The 20814-nt window shown below is 42.6% G+C and overlaps 1 protein-coding gene across 2 annotated transcripts in view; it reads left to right on the top strand.

Moving 5' to 3' along the window:
• The window catches only part of IGF1R (insulin like growth factor 1 receptor), a 165092-nt gene that overhangs the window by 132621 nt on the left and 11657 nt on the right, over nt 1-20814 (top strand). The window contains exons 6-18 of one of the 2 annotated variants that reach the window (XM_021552605.3): nt 2975-3189; nt 5132-5258; nt 6495-6733; nt 7197-7364; nt 7533-7737; nt 11872-12158; nt 13590-13726; nt 14026-14185; nt 15200-15305; nt 16651-16721; nt 18015-18244; nt 18523-18633; nt 19260-19419. In XM_021552605.3, the coding sequence (XP_021408280.1) occupies nt 2975-3189; nt 5132-5258; nt 6495-6733; nt 7197-7364; nt 7533-7737; nt 11872-12158; nt 13590-13726; nt 14026-14185; nt 15200-15305; nt 16651-16721; nt 18015-18244; nt 18523-18633; nt 19260-19419 (2216 nt within the window). The remainder of the gene's footprint in view (nt 1-2974; nt 3190-5131; nt 5259-6494; nt 6734-7196; nt 7365-7532; nt 7738-11871; nt 12159-13589; nt 13727-14025; nt 14186-15199; nt 15306-16650; nt 16722-18014; nt 18245-18522; nt 18634-19259; nt 19420-20814) is intronic. The other variant, XM_021552606.3, reaches the window with a different exon arrangement.

Genomic DNA, 20814 nt, shown 5'->3' with positions numbered 1-20814 from the left:
CGAGAGGAGACGGGAGGTTTACCAGTCAGATTCCCAAACAGAGAAGCAAGTAGGTGCAGCTTTAAAGAAGAAAACGGGGCTGAGTGGGGAGGTGAACACATCTATGGTAAAGAGCTGCTTGTGCTGAAATTCCCCTGTGTTAGGAAATGACTGTAGTGACATACTAAGGGCCAGGGGCAGTCTCTTTGCTTGGAAAATGCTTGGCATAATTTAGACATTACCACAGTCTAAATAACATGTCCAAAAATACTTAGGTGGAAGTAGGCACCTGACAAGGAAGGACTGAGCCTGAACAATTACTTGGGCAGAACTATGAAAAACAAGGAGTGGGATCTTAACCTGGAAAGCAGTGGGCTGCTGGAACAAGAGCTGTTTGTGTCAGCAGTGCCTTTAGGGGTGACAGAGAGGGTAACTTAAGGTCAATTATGATTGTTGCTCATTTCGTGACTGACCCCACAGCCACTGTCCTTTTATTTATTGAACTGGACTGACAAAACAGCACTTCAGATGTTCTTTGGTCCTTATTCAGTTGCTGTTGCTTGCCTTGGTTATCACAGAAAGTGGAAAGTTTAGAGGGAAATCTGCTTTGTTTGTGTTTAGAGTTTTCATTGCCTCTTTTGAAAACCATGTCTGTAGTGAACGTGCTTCCACAGCAAGAAAGTACTTTCTCCTTGCAAATAGGGAAACTGAGGTGGAGATGTGCTGCCAGAGGGGTCTCAGTGTCTGTTGCAGGGTTTTATGCTCTCATCTGGTGCTGACTCTGCCAGGCCCCACCATCCTCAGCTGGGATCCCTGTGTTCACTGCTGTGTGTATGGATGGTGTATGGGCAGCACATCCCAGAGCATCCCAGCTTGGGTACTGGAAAATGAGCAGTGTGTGGCCTTCAGGAGCAAGTGAGATGATGACTGAGGAGGAGTTTCATTTGTGGCACTGACCTGCTCTGATGTTGTGCTTCAACCTCTGCAGCAAACTGGGGGACAGCCTATAAAATCAAAACAACCTCCCCCCTGTTTTCTACACCATTTTGAAGCAGAGGCATCAGCTGTCAGGCCTGTTGTGTGGTTCCTCACTGAGGAATTTATGGCTTGTTTTCCTGAGATCATTATTGTCAGGGTGTGGTGAATTCAGACAGTCTTCAGGAGAGCAGCAAGGACTGATGTAACCACAGCATTCCAGCAGAGCATGCACCCTGTGCCGAGGGTGGGTGGGGAATGAATGACACTCTCCAGACCTGTGGTGACACCTGGCTGCAGTGCAGGCTCCCATGGGGATGCTCCTCAGCTCGGCCCTGATTTTGGGGGAGGTTTCTCAGTTGCCTGTGTGTGAGTCAAGTTTGAAAAAGTTGGGTAGCTTGTACACTGAGATGTGAGGCTGGGTTTGTATGGAGGTTTCAGAAGCTCTTATATTTAGCTTTTCAAACAAGGAAACACTGAACTTCACTAAGGTGTGGTACTTTCAAATCAACACATGATTTGGTGATGTCTGTGAAATCCCACAGGCACTTCAACATCCTTGTTCTCTCCTGGCAGAATGCATTTAAAGCACAAACATGTCTCTGCTTCTTTGTTAACTGAGCACATTCTTCTCAGCATCTGTGTGAAGTGGTACCAGGTATAGCAACTTCATTAGAAATCAAGTCCTGGGTAATTAGGGGACAGATGGAAGTAAGAGAAACAACTTTTCTTTCACATTATTCTGAAAATACACTCTACATTACAAGAAATGGAAAATCTGTGCAGTTTGGAGCCAGAATGCACAGTTTTTGTTTCAGGTTGGTGAGGGAGGAATTAATGCTAAATTTAAAATGGAATAATTGATGGAGAACCATAAATGAGTAATAATATGGCAGATTTTTATTAACCCTATGGTTGGTTTGCACATTTCCCTGCAGAAACTCTGTTGGAAGGGTTTGTAGAAAGCCCGGTGTAGCTCTGTTGACAAGAGCTTAGCAATGTAAGATGGGCTTCATAGTGTTAATAGTGGATTTTGTGTTGCTGTAGTTAATGATGGGGGAACTTCCCAGCAGAGTGAAATAAATGCTGCCATGGTGGGTTATCTTGATTTAGGTTCATCAGCTACACAGACCTTTATCTCATTTCCCAGTACATTCTTGTCTCTACTATCCTAAAGTATCAGTGTCCTTGCAGGTGTTGTCTTGCAGCTGATGTAGAGCCTACAATCTTGCTTCTGTTGCATGTATGGCTTTTTCCCCAATTCAGCCCAATTGAGTAGTACCAGGAATTTCTTCATAATATTTAATAGGGCTTTCATAATATTTAATAGGCCTTTTGCATACAGCTTTGTGTACAGTATCTGTGGAAATAAAGGATGTGCATGTTATTCCAGGGCAGTGCTTAGGGAGTGGGCTCAGCACAGCTGCCTGTATTTAGTTCTGTGCTCTGAAGTGTGGATCCTCTGCAGTCAGTACAACTGTTTGCTGTTGGGTTTTGATGTGCAGGTGCAACTGTTCTTGGCACAATGTAGGAAATCTTTATAGGGCCAAGAGGTAGAACAGAGAGGCTGGGAAGCCTCACTATGCAAACTTTTAGAGTTGTTTTTGTAAACATAAGCAAGAGCTGTGTTAATGACTGTTTTATTTTCAAAACTCCAGAAGGCTTTTCCTTCCATAAAGTATCTAAGGTTACTGCTTCCCATTTGCCACCAAATGGAAAATCCAGTGTAGAGACCTGCTGTTCAGAAGACATAAATTTGTGTGTTCCTCATAGCACTCCTATACAACTCCTAAAACACGTTGGAGTGGGGTTTAGATGGTGTGGTGTCACCTTTGGAGTCCTGTGTCACATTCATTTCCTCGCCCCCTAAACAGTCAAGGTTAACTTGCTCCATGGAAGAGAAGAAAGCTCTTTGCTGAAACAAATAGAGTGTTTCAAAGTTTTCTTGTAGTAAGGTATTCTTTGTTGGAATGAGCTGTGAATTAAAATGAGTATTTTTTCTTCAAAAACTTCCTTCTAGGAATTATTCCTTCTACGTGCTTGACAACCACAATCTTCAGCAGCTGTGGGACTGGAACCATCATAACTTGACAATCAGTGAGGGGAAAATGTACTTTGCATTTAATCCTAAACTGTGTGTTTCTGAGATTTACCGTATGGAGGAGGTTTCAGGAACCAAGGGACGACAGAGCAAAGGAGATATAAATCCAAGGAACAATGGGGAGAGAGCCTCTTGTAAGTAAACAAACAAAAAAATCCCAATGCCAGCTGCATAGGCGGTTGTCACAAGAGCAAACCCAACATGCTGACACATTGCTGACCATTGCAGTATTTAGAGTTTAGGATCTGCAGGAGGTTTTCAGGCCTTCTGCTTGTTCAGGCTTTAAACTGTAGCTGTGAAGGTACCTCTACATGAGTGGAAAATGATGTGGTTACCTATTTCATCTGTAAAACCCACTTGTAGGAGATGACTTCTTCCCACATGCCCTGTTTTGTGACAGCAGCAGATAACAATAGAAGCATGAGAAATGAAATCCAGTAGTTTGATGTCTCCAACAAGGAGCAATTTCTCTGTCTCCTTTGTGCATCATTATAGGGGTTTTCCCCTCTCTGATACTTATTCTTTCTTGATACTAAACTGCTGAATAACAATTCCATGGACACCAAAACAAACTGTGTCTGTTACATTCAACTTCATTTAAGCTCCTGCCAAATATTGTACCTGGTCGCTAGAAATGCTTGTTTCAAACTTAGTTTGCTCTGCTTCATTTTCAAATTACTTGCTTTTGAATTGAGAACACTTTTTAATGTTCTGAAATATTCTTAAGCCTGAGCGTATCTGCATTTAATTTTGGATTCTACAATGGTTAGGGTTATTGGAAAATCCTCTCTTGGCTTTGGTGGTCTGCACATCAGGTCTGCAGGTGTAACAGGACACTTTAAAGCAATCTCTCTTCTAGGAATGAAGAATGCCTACAAGTTTCACCTCAAACCCTTAAAACTGGCAATGCATTTTTCCTTTGGTTGCTTCGTAGAGTTTTTGGAGCTGAGTAAACTAAAATGGATCTTGTGTATAAGTCAAGTCCCCTTGTTGTGGATGGTGCTTACAAAACTGGGACACGTAGTCTGCTGAATGTCTCTTTGGGCACGATGCACACGCAGATGGCCCAGATCCTTGTTGTAAGCACCCTCCATTCTTTGCACGTTCAATAGGGCAAAGCCTTGCAGTCCTGGAGGAGTTACAGACACACAGCCAGGCCTTACTACCACTGAGGCCAGTGCCAGCTGCTGCCTGCTTTTTTAAGAAACCAGTACAGAAAGCTTTCTGACTCTGAGAAGGGCAAAAGAATCAACAAAAGCTCAACTGCCTTTGCAAAGATAGCACCAACAGTGCCAGTGTACACGAGGGTGAAAACCTCTTTATTTTCAGAACTTCTATGGAACATTAGAAACCAGCTCACAGTTGACAGAACACAATTTCTTCATCCAAGAATTAAGTTTTTAAAATGCTATTTTGTTTTGGGTTGGAAAGCTCAGTGAGTTGGTAATGGGAAGCCATTCATTTCAAAGCTGTGGGCTTCCATCCAGGTCTGTTCAGAAGAGTAGCTGGAAGTTGCTGCCATCAAATGGTTGTGCTGTATATGAACTGGGTTTTGGAGTTCTTGGTCCAGCCTCTGATGAATAGGAATGTAAACTCCTTTGTCTTTTCCATGTTGTCCAGTCTCCAGAAAAACAAATGGTAGTTGTCAAAAGTTGTCCTGGAGAGTGAGCACACAGAGGCCAGTGACTGCTCTGCACGTGCTTTGGAGCCGGATGATGAATTCAGGGCTTCCAAAACCAGTCCTGTGGATAAACAGGGCTTCCATTCCTCCCTCAGGGAGAGAATGAAGTAGTTTTCAAGAGCTTTCTGATGATGTATTAAAAGAAAATCCACCTCAAAAAATTAATAACAAGTGGCTCAAGCATTTTTTAAATTGATTGCCAAGGCCACTGCTTTCCCTTACGCACTCAAATGTAGTAGGAGGAAAGAGGAAGCTCTGCAAAGGCTGTTGGTATCCTGTGGTGTCATAGGTGCTACTGGAAAGGCTCCTTAGCTAAAACCAATATCTAAGAAGCAAAAAACACTGACAGGTGATGTGATGCCAACTCTGGCATGTCCTGTCCTTTTGCATTGCAGGTGAAAGCAAAATTCTGCATTTTGTTTCCAACACGACGCTCAAGAACCGGATTAAACTGACATGGGAGCGGTATCGCCCTCCAGATTACAGAGACCTCATCAGCTTCACCGTTTACTACAAAGAGGCGTAAGTAGATGTCATCAGAGATGAACCAGGGCAGTCCAAGAGAGAGCAGAAGATTCTGTTCCTACAGTGGGGATGGCTCATCCAGTTTGTGTATTTCTTCCTCAAGTCCTGCTTTTGTTCTGATTCTTTTCTTGGTGGAGCACAAGCCTCCTTTAAAAAGAGGACTGGCTTGAATGAGTCCTACAAATGGATTGCAAATCTATCAGGAAGTTTCAAATTTGAAAAAAGAGAAAGGTGGATGGCTTGGTTCTTCTCAGGGGTCTGATTTGGAGCTCCTCCTATATAATCATGTTTACTGAGATACTTGCTTTCTGTAGTCAGAGTATTGACTGGAGGGCGTCCCAGGTCAGGTGTTTGCCCTGCCACGTGGATAAATTGTCTGCTCAGGGTTTGGGGTTATTTAGACTGTACAGCTTTGGTAATTTCCTGCATTAGTATCTCTTGATAATGCAAGTGTGGGGCAGTTACTGGAGAAATCCAAATTACTCAGGAGATGCCTCTGCCTTAGCATGTCCTTGTAATGGCTCAGATTTAAAATAATAAAAAACAACAAATGAGCACGGAAATAACTGTCCAAGCAGTGTGGAGATGTGAAAGGGAGGTTTGGAATGCTGATAATGATACATGGAGCAAAGATGTAAGACATGGAAGCACAAATGGTTCATGTCCAGCATCACTTGAAAAAGGTCATTGTGTTGTTCTACAAAGAAGCCAGCTCTGGCAAGATTACAGATATTAATAACAAGAGTTTGTATGCTCTTGCACCAGTGTTGCAACTTCTGAAAAGTAGAACTGTATAAATGTGTTTGTATTGTGTAGAAATAAAAGGGTAAAAAGCCCGTTGGACTGGTCAAGGCCAGTCTTGGAACTTTGGGTTCTTTATGGTAAAAAGCTTGGCCACTATCAATAACTGTTTTGAGTTGCTTCTGTTTAATATATGTTTATTTAAAGTCTAAATATGTCTGAAGCATTTCACTGACTGTTTTGAGTGAAAAAAAAAAAGATAAATATAGTGTTCTCTTGGAGAATGTTGCTTTATTGCTCATGACTAAAACTGAACTCTGAATTTTGTACTTCTTGGAAATACAGATTTTTTTTTCCTGGTATATTCTGCTGTGGAAAACAAGTAGGCTTTATTTGTTTCATTGAGCAACTTTGAAGTGAGGCACTCTCATATGTGTATGACAATCTTTGGGAGAAAATAAATATTTGTGCTACTTTCTTTGAATATTTCAGACCATTCAAAAATGTGACAGAGTATGACGGGCAAGATGCCTGTGGCTCCAATAGCTGGAACATGGTTGATGTTGACCTGCCACCAAACAAGGAGAACAATCCTGGAATTCTGCTGCAGGGGTTGAAACCTTGGACTCAGTATGCCATTTATGTCAAGGCTGTTACACTCACAATGATGGAAAATCATCATATTCATGGAGCAAAAAGTGAAATTATATATATTCGAACCAATGCTGCAGGTGAGATGCTGGACTCTGGGGTGAGAGGTTGATAATGCTGCAGGTGTGATTAGTGCATTATTGTGCAAGTTTTGCTGTTGATACAGAAATAAAATTTTGTGTGCAGATGATATGCATAGTGCTAGCAGTTTCACTAATTATGAAAGTAGGATTAAAATTTGAATTAAAACTGTTTTTCTAGATATCACTTTCATTAGGAACTATGGGAGGTTTATGAAGTTAGAATCACAGGCTTTGTTCCATTGTAAAGATTAATTTAAGTACAATGTTGGGTTGGGACTTGTTTGCAGTTGAACCTTTAACTGTTGGCATAAGTAGAAAATCCTTTATTTGAAATTAGGTGGTGTTTCTCCTTGCACTGTAGAAATGCATTTGGATTCACTCAACAGCTTACATGGAAATACATTTAGGGTTATATTAGATTTAAATATCTTTATTTTTTCATTCTTTTTTCCTTCTCTAGTGCCATCCATTCCCCTGGATGTTATTTCAGCATCCAACTCCTCATCCCAGCTGATTGTGAAATGGAATCCTCCCTCTCTTCCCAATGGGAACCTCTCCTACTACATTGTGCGCTGGCAGCAGCAGCCTCAGGACAGTTACCTGTACAGACACAATTACTGCTCCAAAGGTAGGCGAGCTGAGTGCTCTTGTGCTGAAATGCCTGGGACTCTGCCTGCCAGGGCTCTTCACTGGCAAGAGCTAAATAACAGCCAGTAGAGGGGATGGGTAAATAGGAATTGTTGCTGTGTCCATGATCTGGAGAGAAAGAAACCAGCTCTGTTTCTTTTCTTTCAAGATAAAGTCCCAATTCGAAGATATGCTGATGGGACCATTGATACAGAAGAAGCCACTGAGCCCACCAAGCCAGAGGGCTGTGGGGGAGAAAAAGGACCTTGTTGTGCTTGTCCCAAGACAGAGGCAGAAAAGCAGGCGGAGAAGGAGGAAGCAGAGTACCGGAAAGTCTTTGAGAACTTCCTTCATAACTCCATCTTTGTCCCCAGGTAATGGGTTTTGGACGCTTCTTTGGAAGTAGGGCTGATAATTCCATCTTTTAACATTCCCTAGAGCGGAGGTTTCCTGGACATGAAAGCACACAGAAACAACTGAAACACTTTCCTTTCATGTGAGACAATCCCCAGCCTTACTTTGCAGTTTCTCTTATTTGCCAATTTTCCTTTCTTTCTTTCAATTCTAGCCCATAAGTAAGGGTTCTTACCTATATTGATCAAGGATTTCAGTGATGGTTTCTTTTCAGACTCAAGAGTCACTTAAGGAGCTCGTTGTCTGTAAGGGTTTCAGAGACGAGCAACATGAGGCAGACAGAGGGCTTCAGATGTGATTTTTCTCTAAATAACCATTTAAGTGCTTGTGCTCCTAATCTGAATTTATCTTTGAAATTAAGGGCACAGCTGCCTCACAGAATTGAAACTGGTTTCCTTTTTCTCACTGCACTAATTGCAAAGGGCCTGTGTGTTTCCTGGGTCAGCACTGCAGAGAGGTATTAAATATTTCCACTCTCCCAGAATAAACACCTGCTTACATGTTAAGTAGAGTTGTAATGATTCTGTGCTGCTGATACTCTACACAGAGTAGATCCTACTGAATTAATTGGTGATTTTGATCCTTGAGTTTCCAATTTATCTTTCAGGTAAGCTGTCGTTCCTTTGGGGGATTGGATGCAGGGCAGGGCACGCAGTGTGCAGCTGTTGTGTTACAGTTTTTAATGCACTGTTAGACCTCAGTGGTGCACCTTGTCTCATTCTCCCTCCTGGCAGGGGAAGTCTGTGGTCAAATCCTGTGTTTGAGAGCTCTAAAGTGTGGCATTGCTGCTCATTGATGCTGGTTCATATCATTCTCCATTGTGATTTTTTGGACCTTTATTCAAGGATGTGTTGGATTGACTTGTTGGCCTTGAGACCTTGCTATTTGCAATGCTTCTTAGCTTTATCCAAAAAATGAGGAGCTAAATCCTGCCTCTCTTGGGAGGTGTGAAGTATGTTATCTGAGCTGTGTTTGGGTCACACTGAGCATTTGTGCAGTGATGATGAGAAGCAGCAGCCAAGATCAGGTACAGGGAAGTTGCAGCCTCCATGTCTGATCATGATGGAAATCATGAGCCATGGGAAATCACAACATCTGATTTTGGACTTCATGAAATGCACAGCGAGGAGTTTTGAAAGCCATGAGTCAAGTGTAAACAACTTGAAAGTCTGTTGAAAAGGAAGTTTTTCTGTTTCCCCAGTCATTTGTAAATCAGAATGTGTTGTCTTCTCCTAAATTTTTTTGCAGTCCTGCCCCCCTCCAAGAAAACTCACAGAACCTTGAACTCAGTAACAAATAAACTGATCAGTTCATAGAGAATTTCCTGAAAGCTTGTCCTTTTCTCTTAAATTACTGTCATTAGGGTGTTTTGTAACAGCAGGAGCAGATAAGGGACAATGCTCAGCAATAGCTGCATAGCCAAGCAACTTTTAAGAGACTGTATGTCAGGGAAATTAAAGTTTATGAGCTGGTGAGACATCTCCATGGGACAAATCTAAGCAGCTTGTTACTTTATGTCATTTTTTTCTCTCTTTCCCAAGGGAGAAGTTAATTAATGTGTTAGTGTAAACCTCAATAGTAGTATTTATTTCTAGTGTTCTACCTGTGTCCAGGTTATTATGAAAGAGTTGCTGTGTGTAATACAGCATGAAAGTATTTGACTGGGAGGTTTTAAGATTGTTTAAGAAGTCAATTGATCTAATCTCTTGTGCAACTTCTGGATGACCTCATGTGTATTAGTGCTGTGATGCATTTCAGACAGGATTCTGCTTAGTCTTGAAGAAACACTCACTACCAGAGGGGAATGAGTTTCTTCTTCAAGGTTTTTGTTTCCCAAATGAGCAGGATGGGACAGGCTCTGTGTGTAGTCTGAGCAATAAAATTGCCATGAGATACAGAAAGAGTGAGCTTTGCTGTTAAAGAGCCCAACTTTTTTAAAAAATCTTTTTTATTTGATTGATTTTTTTATAGTGTTATTTTTAATTTTTCTCTTGCATTTCTTTTCCTTCTTCTCCCTTAATAGAATAAATGATTTTTCAAGTTTTTATCTCGAGAATTTTCCTTACTTCCTTGGATACTAGTTTTTTGTCTTTATCTCTGCATTTCATGAATGCAGGAAGCTGCATGATGGAAAAGCACCGAGCTCAAATCTCATGATGTTTTAATTACTTTTGCCTTGTGGTTATCCCTGCAGCTCTTTTCTCTTCCTGACATGGCTATAGTTTTCCCCAACAAGTTTTGTGTTCCTTTATCTTTTCCTCCAAAGACAAGGAAGGGCTGTAGCCTCTTCCACCCCCAGATACCACCAAATAGTTGAAGCTCCATGCATCCCAGAAAACCAGTGAAAAGTCAGGCCTTTTGGGTTCTTGCATTGGCACATGCTTTTGTGGTTGATTAAAAACAAACTTTTTATTTTCACTGCTTTAACCACAGAATGTGTGCAAATGTTCATCAGGTCAGGGCTAGGAATCCAACTTTTTCCTGATGAGAAGTTTGTTCTTTCCACTGAGCTAAAGCAGTAAATCAATACACATTGTAAGCAGGGTGAATAGGTTTAGTAACTTCCATAGATACCAGTGTAGACAAGGCACAAATGCTTATGTCCTATGAAATTACCTTAACTGACAAGATATTCACTTGGGTGTTGCTTAAACAATTTGTTGCTAACCTAGGAAATTCTTTCTTGTCTGTGTTTATTTCTGTGACGTGGTTTACATGGTGGTTAGAGTGTCAAAACGACTACTCACTACGTAGTAAAGGGATTTTGAAAATTTTTCTAGTGAGCTCCTAAAAAAAAAATTCATCCAACTTCTGCCAGAAGGTTTCAAAACTGAGTGAGCCTGTTTTTGGCTCTCTCTGCAGTGTGCTCTGTGGCTGCATGTACTCAGATGATATATTTGACAGTGAATTAAGTTCTCCTGTTGAGTCATCTTTCCCCCTGTTGTGTGTTCGAGGGAGGCCTCATTTGCCTGGTTTGTAGTTTGCTCTCTGGTAGAGCTGTTGGACCTCATGCCCTTGGTACCTGTTCCATGGGGCAGCAGTGAAATGATTTCAGGGGTAGGATCCAAGCCCAAATAAGTTTTGTAGTGTGACTCTTCTACCTTTCTCCTTTATCTCCCCTGGGGTGTTGCTTTCTGGTCGTGGGCATTCCTGCAGCCCTTGGAGTCAAAGGAGCAGGAGCAGTAAAGCCAGGCTGCCCTGTGTAGTTGGTGCTCCTGTACAGAACAGCCTCAGATCTGGGGCAGGACCAAGGGACAGGTCCAGTGTCTGGCCACAGGGTGTTGGTTACCTGATCCATGTGGTTCTGAGAGTGATCCTTGTCCTGTCACTTGGGGCTGTCCACTACGACAGTTCCCTGGGCTTGAGGAGGCAATGGTGTGGCTGTAAATCCTCAACTTTTTAACGCTGCCTAAATTTCACCCTAATGCCTGTAAAGGCAAAGCTGCTCATTGAACTTTTGCCTCTACACAATATTAGTACTAAGTCTTCTTACGTGGGAGGATTTGCAGGATCTTTTGTTTGGGTGAGAGAAGCAGAGACACACAGATGACCACCGGAGTGGTGGTGAACCTTCATGGCCTTCAGCTGCATTCCAAGGTTTCTCCTGTCAGTGCAATGCATTCTAATTTCATCACAACTGCAAAGCTAACTCTCAGTAGGCTCATCTTCCTTTGCTAATCCAGCAAACTTCAAAACAATTTTTCCCCCCTAACCTTTTCAACCTTTAGCATCTGATTTTCATTTTAAACATCAGCATCGCTGAAACACAAATCCAGGATGCTTGTTGAATAATGTTGAATCTGTTCTTTGCTGGTTCGTTTATTGTGTGAGGTCAGAAGTTTGCATGTTCATCTTAGGGAACAGAGTGAGCTTCAGAGATTTGGTTGGTTCCTGACCAAAAGAGAGACATGAGATGTGCTGGCATATGGTGGTTCAGACTTAGAGAAAGTTTTCCTCTTGTTTCGCAGTTTCCTTTATTTAGCTTTTTTATCAGCTGTTGCCTGTTTGGCTGGGGTGTTTGGCACAGTTTTCCTGAAGCTGGAGAAGTGGATTTTCTCTAAAGAGCCCTTTTCTGTACCTCTGTCTGCTCCCAGGCCTGACCGGAAGCGGAGGGACGTGTTCCGAATCGCCAACGCCACCCTGGCCACTCGGAGCCGGAACGCAACCGGGACCGACCACTTCACCAACGCCTCTGACACGGAGGAGAGCGAGGTGGAATATCCCTTCTTTGAGACCAAGGTGGATGGCAAGGAGAGGACTGTGATCTCCCATCTCCAGCCTTTCACTCTTTACCGCATCGATATTCACAGCTGCAACCACGAGGCCGACACGCTCGGCTGCAGCGCCTCCAACTTCGTGTTTGCCAGAACGATGCCCTCAGGTATGCTTACACGGGGCAGCTCTGCCTTTCCTGGGCAGAGAGCAAGCTCAGGGGGGGACAAGCTCTCCCAAACCACTTAGAATTACGTTGGGGTACAGTAAAAAAAATTCCATGCAGTAGGATAAATTGGAGCTGCATAGATTTTTTTGTTTTGCATCCTTGACTGGTGTGTGTACCGAGTGATGTGTTTGAGTCTGTGCTAGGAGCTGGAGAAAGGGAGAAGTTGACTGCCAGGATCATTAGGAGAGGCTCTGTTTCCCAGCAATAGAAGTGAGACCCCCAGACATGGTGGGCTGAAAGGTTTTGTTCCTCAGCTCCCTGTGTGCTGAATAGGGCCACAGCAACATTTCTCTGCTAATGTTTGGTTTTGCTGTGTTTGCTCAGAACTGTTTGCAGATGTTGGAGTTTTGCTGGTGGGAATGTTTGCCAAATGTTTCTTCTGTCACAGAACGACCATGCATTTGTCCAGCCTGGGAACAGGAGGAATACTGTGTTTCTTTGTGCCCATTCCCTGGCCTCTAGACTATTTCAAATAGGAAGCACTGAATGCTGTGCTCGTCTTTGGGACTTTTGCAGATTGTACTTCTGAGAAGAATAGAGATGATTTTAGTGTAAGCTCATATGCATCCAGCAACGAGCTTCTGACTCCAGCAGATGTCTGGGGATATTGGATGCAGAATGGTAGCAATTTTGTTTTGTTTCTGGAAGGAAAGGCTATCATAATCCAGATCCAGCTGTGTCAGTAAAAAAGGCAAAAAGTATTGCTTATTTCAAGGAAATATGGAAATCTGTGAGATCAGAGAAGAGGAAAGAAGTGTTCTCATGCTCTGAAAATTAAAAGCTAAACAATCCCGTTTTCTTGTGTTATCTTTGAGATCTTTGAGAAGGTGGTGTTTTTTCAGTCCAGATTGAAACGTGCTTCACAGTCCTGTTAAGTTTTTAATAAGTCACGCAAAATTATTAGGAACTAAACAGGGATAAAGCAGTTCCTGAATTGCTGCTGAGATTCTGTTTTAAATGGGGATGGATTTCCTATGACAGTTTTAGGAAAAGGCTGTCAGTGGGGCAGATGTTGTGTGTTTACAGCTGTTTGCAGCCATTTGGTGGGAATAGCTCCCTGCACTGTTTTGATGTTGGGGGGGTTAGGAAGGAAGAATCAGGTGCTAATAACCAGGGTTTTTTGGCACACAGAGCCCATGCCTGGTGGAGCTGTGTGCTCTGCACTGATTTTCTGGGAACCAGTAGTTCAGAGTGAGCTAATCTCCAGCAGGCCCTTGGTCAGTGGAGTTTGTTCCCTGGATTTGAATGGCTTTTGTTGCTGAGCTTTTGCACCTGAAGAATATTGTGAACCTTCCATTTTCCTCCACTCTTGCTGAAGTTCCTGTTTCAGTCATAGGTGTTGTTCTCACATCACCTGTAAATATTTTACAGAGGGAGCAGACAACATTCCAGGAACGGTATCATGGGAAGCAAAAGAGGAAAATACTGTCTACCTGAAGTGGTTGGAGCCTGCAAATCCAAATGGGCTGATCCTGATGTATGAAATCAAATATGGGCAGCATGGTGAGGTGAGGATTTGACATTACTGCTCATAACTCTTAATTTATACACAAAAAAGGATCTTTCTTAACATGCTTTTGTGCAGTGCTGCACAAACAGAAATTGTGATTTCAGGCACCCAGCACTTGCCATCATGTCTTTCCTTCATTTCCTTTGAGTTCTTAAATTCCACATATCTCCTTATGGTGTTTGAAGTAAAACTGATCAGGTGGGGCTTTTAGTTATAAAAATGAGCTTATCCTACAGCTATTTTGCTTTCTCCATAATATAAAGTTAATAACATGTGTAAATTGCTTTTTTTTTCTAGGAGAAGCGGGAATGTGTTTCCAGACAGGAATACAAGAAGCTTGGAGGAGCTAAACTAACTCACTTGAACCCTGGAAACTATTCTGCCAGAGTTCAGGCCACTTCCTTAGCTGGGAATGGGTCCTGGACTGAGCCCATCTCTTTCTATGTGCAGCCCAAATGTAAGACAAATGTTTATAGTCTCTGTCAAATTGGGGGTTAATTGTCTTTTTAATAATTCCTGATGTTGATGTAAGTGGGTATCTGAGCCTCTTGCCTCTGAACTCTCCTCTGACTTGCTGATGGTTCTTTGGGAGCTCTTCTCTGGTCCATTTCTTTGGCAAGTGTTGACAACCAGGAGGGGTATGTGAGGTGTGGTCCTTTCCTTGCAGCTTTGGGTGTCTGTGAGAGGTGCAGCCAGGTGTGACTGTGAACACCCTGCTGTGGCTTCCTGGGATGTGCAGCTATGTTGGGAATGTGATGTTAGCTACAACAGCTGGGAGCTGCCATGTACAAAACCTGTGGCAAAAAGGCAAACCTGCTTAAAATTGCAAAATAATTGGAGAAACAAATCATTTGTGTAGATTTTTGGCTGGCAGGTTGACCTGTTCTGAGTGACATTTGATAAAAAGTGTCCTGATCAAAGGGTGATGCTGGTCCTGACAATGGGAGTAAATTGATATTTTGGAAGAACATGACCACAGAGACCCTCTTTAAGACATTCTGTGTTTAGTTGTAAAGCAGGTATATCCCCAGAAAACTGCAGCAACACCTTTTTATACCTTTTTGGTTTTCTGGTTGCTGAACTTCGAACAATTTGAAGTGAAGAGCAGCGCATGTATGTTCTGAATATAAGCAGCTGCGAGGTGAACAAAAGGTGGAAAAAAAGGTGAATGTTCAAGTGAACAATTGGATATTGTTCACTGAGGAATGCAAGTCCTTTAAGCATAACTTGTGAAAACAAAGCCCAGACAGACACTGTTCTGTACAAAATTAATGCCTTTCAGTGTCTGCTTTCTTGTTTCACTCATCTGCAGTCAGGGAGGGTTTCCGAGTGCATTTTTCCACATCAGACAAGAAAATGAAAACTTTGATTTCTTCCCTGTATGGAAATACACTGAGTGGGTTTTGAATGTTTCTTTGTTAACAGAGGTTTTACAGAAACCCTGATACAATTGTTTTCTTGTTGGTTGCAGCAGCAAACTATGGAAACTTCCTGCACTTGGTAATTGTGCTCCCTATTGTTCTGCTGTTCATCCTTGGGGCATTGCTGGTAATGCTCTATGTCGTTAACAAAAAGAGGTGAGTTCCATGTGCTGGTGTTTAAAGCTGCAGGAGGGGAATTGTTTATTTTCAAATCCGTGCCCATGGAGCGAGTTGGAAATTAAAAAGAGAAATGACATTCAGAGGAGTTGAGAGGCTGAGGTAGATTCTGCCTTGTTGGCATGGAAAAGGAGGTGGTTTAGGGTTAGCAGCATCTGGCTGCTGCTGCTGGAGATATGAAGAGGGTTTTTATTGCAGTATCATGTTTGACTGGGAAGAGGAAGGCTTGTGAGGAACATATCAGTGAGGCACTGGTGGTACACGCTGGACCTGTATAACAAGAAGATTTGACTGAAATATGTGTCAATATAAATTATGAAAATTTAGGTCCATTTAAGTTAATCTGATTTTTTTCAAATTCTGGAGGGTTTTTTGAAGTCTTACATCCACCCAAAAAATTATATTCTGGCCAAGAGAGCTATCACTGGGACTATTCTGGTAATTTGTTTTCTTCAGTTTTGTTTTTTGTAGCTAATGATTTATTTTTTTTTTATCTCATTGAAATACATAACGAGAACTTAATAGCAGTACAAATGTTCAGTCTTGCCACTTCCTAGCTGTGGATGTTTTTTATTACTTTCACATTAATTATGCTCATTGGTATCCCATGATTTCCAGCTCTAATTTGCTGGTAGTACTGCAGACAGTGGTACCAGTTCTGCTCAAGCTGTCCAGGCAGGGCTTTGTCTCTGGTGATTACAACACCTGCTTTGCCTTCCTTAGGCTCTCCTAGGTGAAATTCCTGATAATTTTGTCCTGTTTTAAACTGTTGTTCTAATGCAAGAATATTTTCTCAGTGAGCCTGTCTCCTGCAAAATCTCTCAAAGTGCATTTATTATATTTATTATTCTGAAAATCACCCCAGTAAAATTGGGAGGTGTGGTATTGTGTGGTTTTAAAATAAAGTATTATAAACACTTGGGAAATAGTTGAATGGAATCCCCCACTTTTGCTAAGAAACTTCACTCTCGTCGCAGAGCTGATGATGGTAAAGAGCATTCTCATTCTCTCCTGGTTGTATAAAAATATAGTTGCCTTTCTTAAAAGAAGTTTACCCGGCAGCTAGAAGTACCTTGTGTTTACATTTTCCTGCTGCTCATTTGGTATAGAGAAGACTCCAGAATTCCTGACAAACTGTTCCGGACTGCGTTCCCATTGATTATGTCAGGTAGATAAGATCTCAGTTTGTCCCTTTGTCTGAAAAACTCCACATGCAGTAAATAATATTCTGTGGTTGAGCAAGTGGTGGAAAAGCTGTGGAAGAGATGGTCTGAAATATACTCAGATTTAAAGATAAAAGAAATAAACCCCAATATTTCTACAGGAACAGTGACAGACTGGGCAATGGAGTACTTTATGCTTCTGTGAACCCCGAGTACTTCAGTGCCTCAGATGGTGAGTGTGACCTTAACTTGTGATGCCTTTACTGCCCTGTGTTCTCTTGGTGTCTGACTTTGAAAGGTATGAAACCCTAAAAGATATGTTGTAAAGCCACTTGCCCTATTAGGACAGCCCTGGAATCCACAATTGCTAATACGTAAATGCCACTTCTCTATTGAAACTGGGGAGGTTTTGAATTGTTTTCCTGTAGTTTCATCCACGTGAGGCAAGTTCAGATTCACTAGCTTCACTTTCAGATTAACATCTACTCATCCAGTGATGTTTTCACTGGAATGAAAAAAGAATGAATGAATTTGTGGTCTTTCATTCATGTTTGCCTTTTTTAAGCTCTGTTTTTGCCCTATTGAAACAAACCCACTACTTGAAGAAATCACAACACCAGACAGGTGTCCTTGAGACCTCAGTTTTCCTGTTTATGGTTTAGTTTGGTGCTGTTGTTGTAGAATTCTTGCTGGAATAGTATTTCCAAAAGCCCCCAGGAGAGTAATGGGTTTACCCAGAGTGGCAGCAGATTATTTTTCTGTTATTTTTTGTAGCAACACCATTAAGGTTAAAGGTCTGTCAGTGTTCATGCTATAATCCTCTGTTTTCATCCTGTCATTTCACCCATGCAGAGCATGTGACACAACTGTCCCCTCCTTTGGTGACTGATAGGCAGCAGCATCAGTGAGTACTCGGATGTCTTCTTGCCTGAGGCAGTCCTGCCTCCTGGCAGTCACCTTCTGAGAGCTCTTTTCTGCCTCAGATCAAAGACCTGCAGCAGCAGCAGCGAGTTCTGCCTTTGCTGGTGCAATGGTGTGTGTGCAAGGGATCAGAATAGTGCCATGCAAAGAACTGCTGGATCAGAGTCTGCTTCCCTCTAGCCATAAAATCAGTGTTAATAGAGAATACAGCAGACACTAAACTGATACAGATGATCAAGTATGTTTGATGCTGTCTGGGAGAGTTAGGAGAGCAAGGATTCCAATAAAAGATTTTACCTAAAGCATTGATTTGAGCCTCTTCCCACCCTGGTTTTGGCTTTGAGGTTGCTTATTTCTATCCCTGTATGTCAGTACCATAGTGAAGCCGCTTCAAGTCCACCTTTCTTTCAGATTTATTTGTATGCCACCATCCCCCTGCCTCTGTATGGGACAGCCCCTGCCCTGGTTGCACACATGGTGCAGGGTCCCAACATTCTGTGTGGAGCTGGAGCCCCAGAGCTGTCGGGGCAGTTGCTGTCGTGGGGCAGGGAGCGGTCCCAGCACGGGCAGCTGTGGAACATCAGGGCCTGTTCTCTCCCCTCAGTGTACGTTCCTGACGAGTGGGAGGTGCCCCGGGAGAAGATCACCATGTGTCGGGAGCTTGGGCAAGGCTCCTTTGGAATGGTGTACGAGGGAATAGCCAAGGGAGTGGTGAAGGACGAGCCAGAGACCAGGGTGGCCATCAAGACGGTCAATGAGTCCGCGAGCATGCGCGAGAGGATCGAGTTCCTGAACGAGGCCTCGGTGATGAAGGAGTTCAACTGTCACCATGTGGTGAGTCCTAAAGATGTGATGAGGCTGTGACTCGTCCAGCCCTGGTGCTCATGGACATGAGGCTGTTCTGGGACTGAAGTGGGAATTTGGGATTTTAGCTTTGACTTTGCGCAGCTTTGTAATATTATCATGAAACCCCAGTTAGAAAGAGGAACCAAATGTACATTCAGACCTTTCCCACAGGGCTACATATCAACGTGAATAACTGATAATTAGCTGTTTAAACTGTTAATTTTAACATTTATACTTGTACTGAACATTTGTTTTTCCTCTGCCAGGTTCGGCTGCTTGGTGTTGTTTCTCAGGGCCAGCCTACACTGGTTATCATGGAGCTGATGACACGTGGGGACCTCAAAAGTTACCTGAGATCATTGAGGCCAGACACAGAGGTGAGTCATGAGTCGCTGGATGTTTATTTCTTCAGTTTGAATCATCTTGAACAAGACAGCCTCACGTTGGAAGCAGCAGGCAATTAGCCTTTCCTGCCCTTCTCCTTCAGTCTAAGGACAAAACATGAGCTGTTGCATGATCTCCAGCAGCTCTTTCGTGAGGCAGCCCAGGGTGCCACATGGAATAGGTCCCTTCTTTAGCCACCGAGTCCTCTTTTCCAGATTTGCATTAGGTCTCTTGTCAGATCTACTTTCTCATCAAGATGTTACAGAAATTGGCTGGTTTAAGAACACATGTTAGGATAATTGTTTCATGTTGTGTGTCCTGCCCATTGCCCCTGCTGAAAAGTAAATATCTGTTATCTTAGCTCCTGTGCAAACTCTCATGCATAGGCCATCAGTCTAACAGCTAAAATTGTCTCATATGATGCAGAGGCTGAAGGATAAAGATGACACACAGGTCACTTGCCACTGAAATCACAGCAGCCTATGTAGAAAATGAGCTCAGCAGCTTTTGCCCTTGATCTAGAAATTCCAGTGTGGATAAATTAAAGGAACAGCGCATGAGGACAGTATGTGCACAGGAGAATGGATGTGGTCTGTTAACTGATCTTCATCTTGCTCAGAACAACCCTGGGCAGGCACCCCCGACGCTGAAGAAGATGATCCAGATGGCGGGGGAGATCGCCGACGGCATGGCCTATCTCAACGCCAACAAGTTCGTGCACAGGGACCTCGCCGCCAGGAACTGCATGGTGGCCGAGGACTTCACAGTCAAAATTGGAGGTGGGCTGTCCTGACCCTGACACAGCTCGTAGAATCACCCTGGAAAATCAGTGTCTTGGAAGGCTTTTTTTTTTTTTTTTTTTTTTTTTTTTTTTTTTTTTTAAACTCAGCTCTAGTTGAAATATCTGCAGAATGAAATATGTTCCTTGTAAAGATTTGCTGTGATTTAAGACCTGTGAGCGGTTAACACTGAGTTGAAACCTCTGGAATACCTCTGCTTGCTGTTGTTCCAGTGAGCCAACAGTGCAGCATGTGGGTTTAAAAAGAAGCAGTGATTTAGGTTCAGGTACTGCAGACATCTGGGTGGATGGTGTAGTTATCACTGGTGTGTCATTCATGTCTCTGACAATGCACAAAAATAATTCTGCCTCCTTTTTATTGATTCAAGAATGAGAATTTTAGGATTATTTTAAATCATATCTGAGTTGGAAGTGGAATGACTTCAGCTGGGTGCTTTCCAGTCTAAACTGGAGTTCTGCTTCCCAGACAGCTGAATGGCTTTTCTTCTGCTCTGCTGTTAGATCACCCTTTTTTTTTTTCCTTTCACCATCCCTCCAAAATAGTGTCAGATGAGTTTTTTCAGTCTTCTCTCCAGAGAGAGTGATTTTAAGCTGTTGGCTGTTTTTGAGTTGTGCATATTAAAATAACATGTATAGCAACAGCCTTCTGCTGTAGGAAACTAATTCTTTTTCTCTGAGCTTAACTCAGCTATTTTGATAATTTGTGTAAGTAATCCTGTCATTTGGGAGAAAGAAAAAATGATTTCATTTTGAGTCAGTTAATTAGGAAATAAGATCTTTTGGGGATTTTGTGTATTTTCTGCAGGTTCGTGGGAAGTCAGCCTAAATCCTTCCCATTTTAGTTTTCTACTCATGCCCCCATCAGCCTCTTTTACAATTCTGTAAACTGAAGATATGGTACATTTCTTCCCTTTAACATGTTCATGGTTACCCCAAAAGCATTTTGTAAACGTGCTACATTGCTCTTGTTTATGTAGCAGCATTGAAAATCCCCTCATGCTGAAACAGTTTAGGAGCATCTTGGCTGGAATACACCAACTCAGACTGTTCAGATCTCAGAGGAAGAGCTTTATGCCACACTACCCTGTGCTCACTGCGTGTCTGTTTCTTATTTGCATTACATTTTGAAAGAATCTTCCATTCAGCCGGCATAAAGTCACCCTGGTGTGTGGGAGTGATGGAAGAGCTGCACAGATGGGATTTCAGTCACAGTCACCCTGGGTACTGGTGTCCCTGGTACCCCTGGTTGGTCACTCACCACAGACTGGTGATAACTGAGAGAGCTGGGGGAGTTCTGTGCAAGTTTCCTGGGGGAAAAAAGGGGCAATTACAGGTCTGTGTTGGTGAAATGAATTTTGTCCTGTGTGCCATGAGA

The sequence above is a fragment of the Lonchura striata genome, chromosome 11, assembly GCF_046129695.1.
Source record: "Lonchura striata isolate bLonStr1 chromosome 11, bLonStr1.mat, whole genome shotgun sequence".
NCBI lineage: Eukaryota > Metazoa > Chordata > Aves > Passeriformes > Estrildidae > Lonchura > Lonchura striata.
The sequence above is the reverse complement of the archived record's forward strand: the minus strand, read 5'-3'. Positions and strand labels throughout refer to the sequence as shown.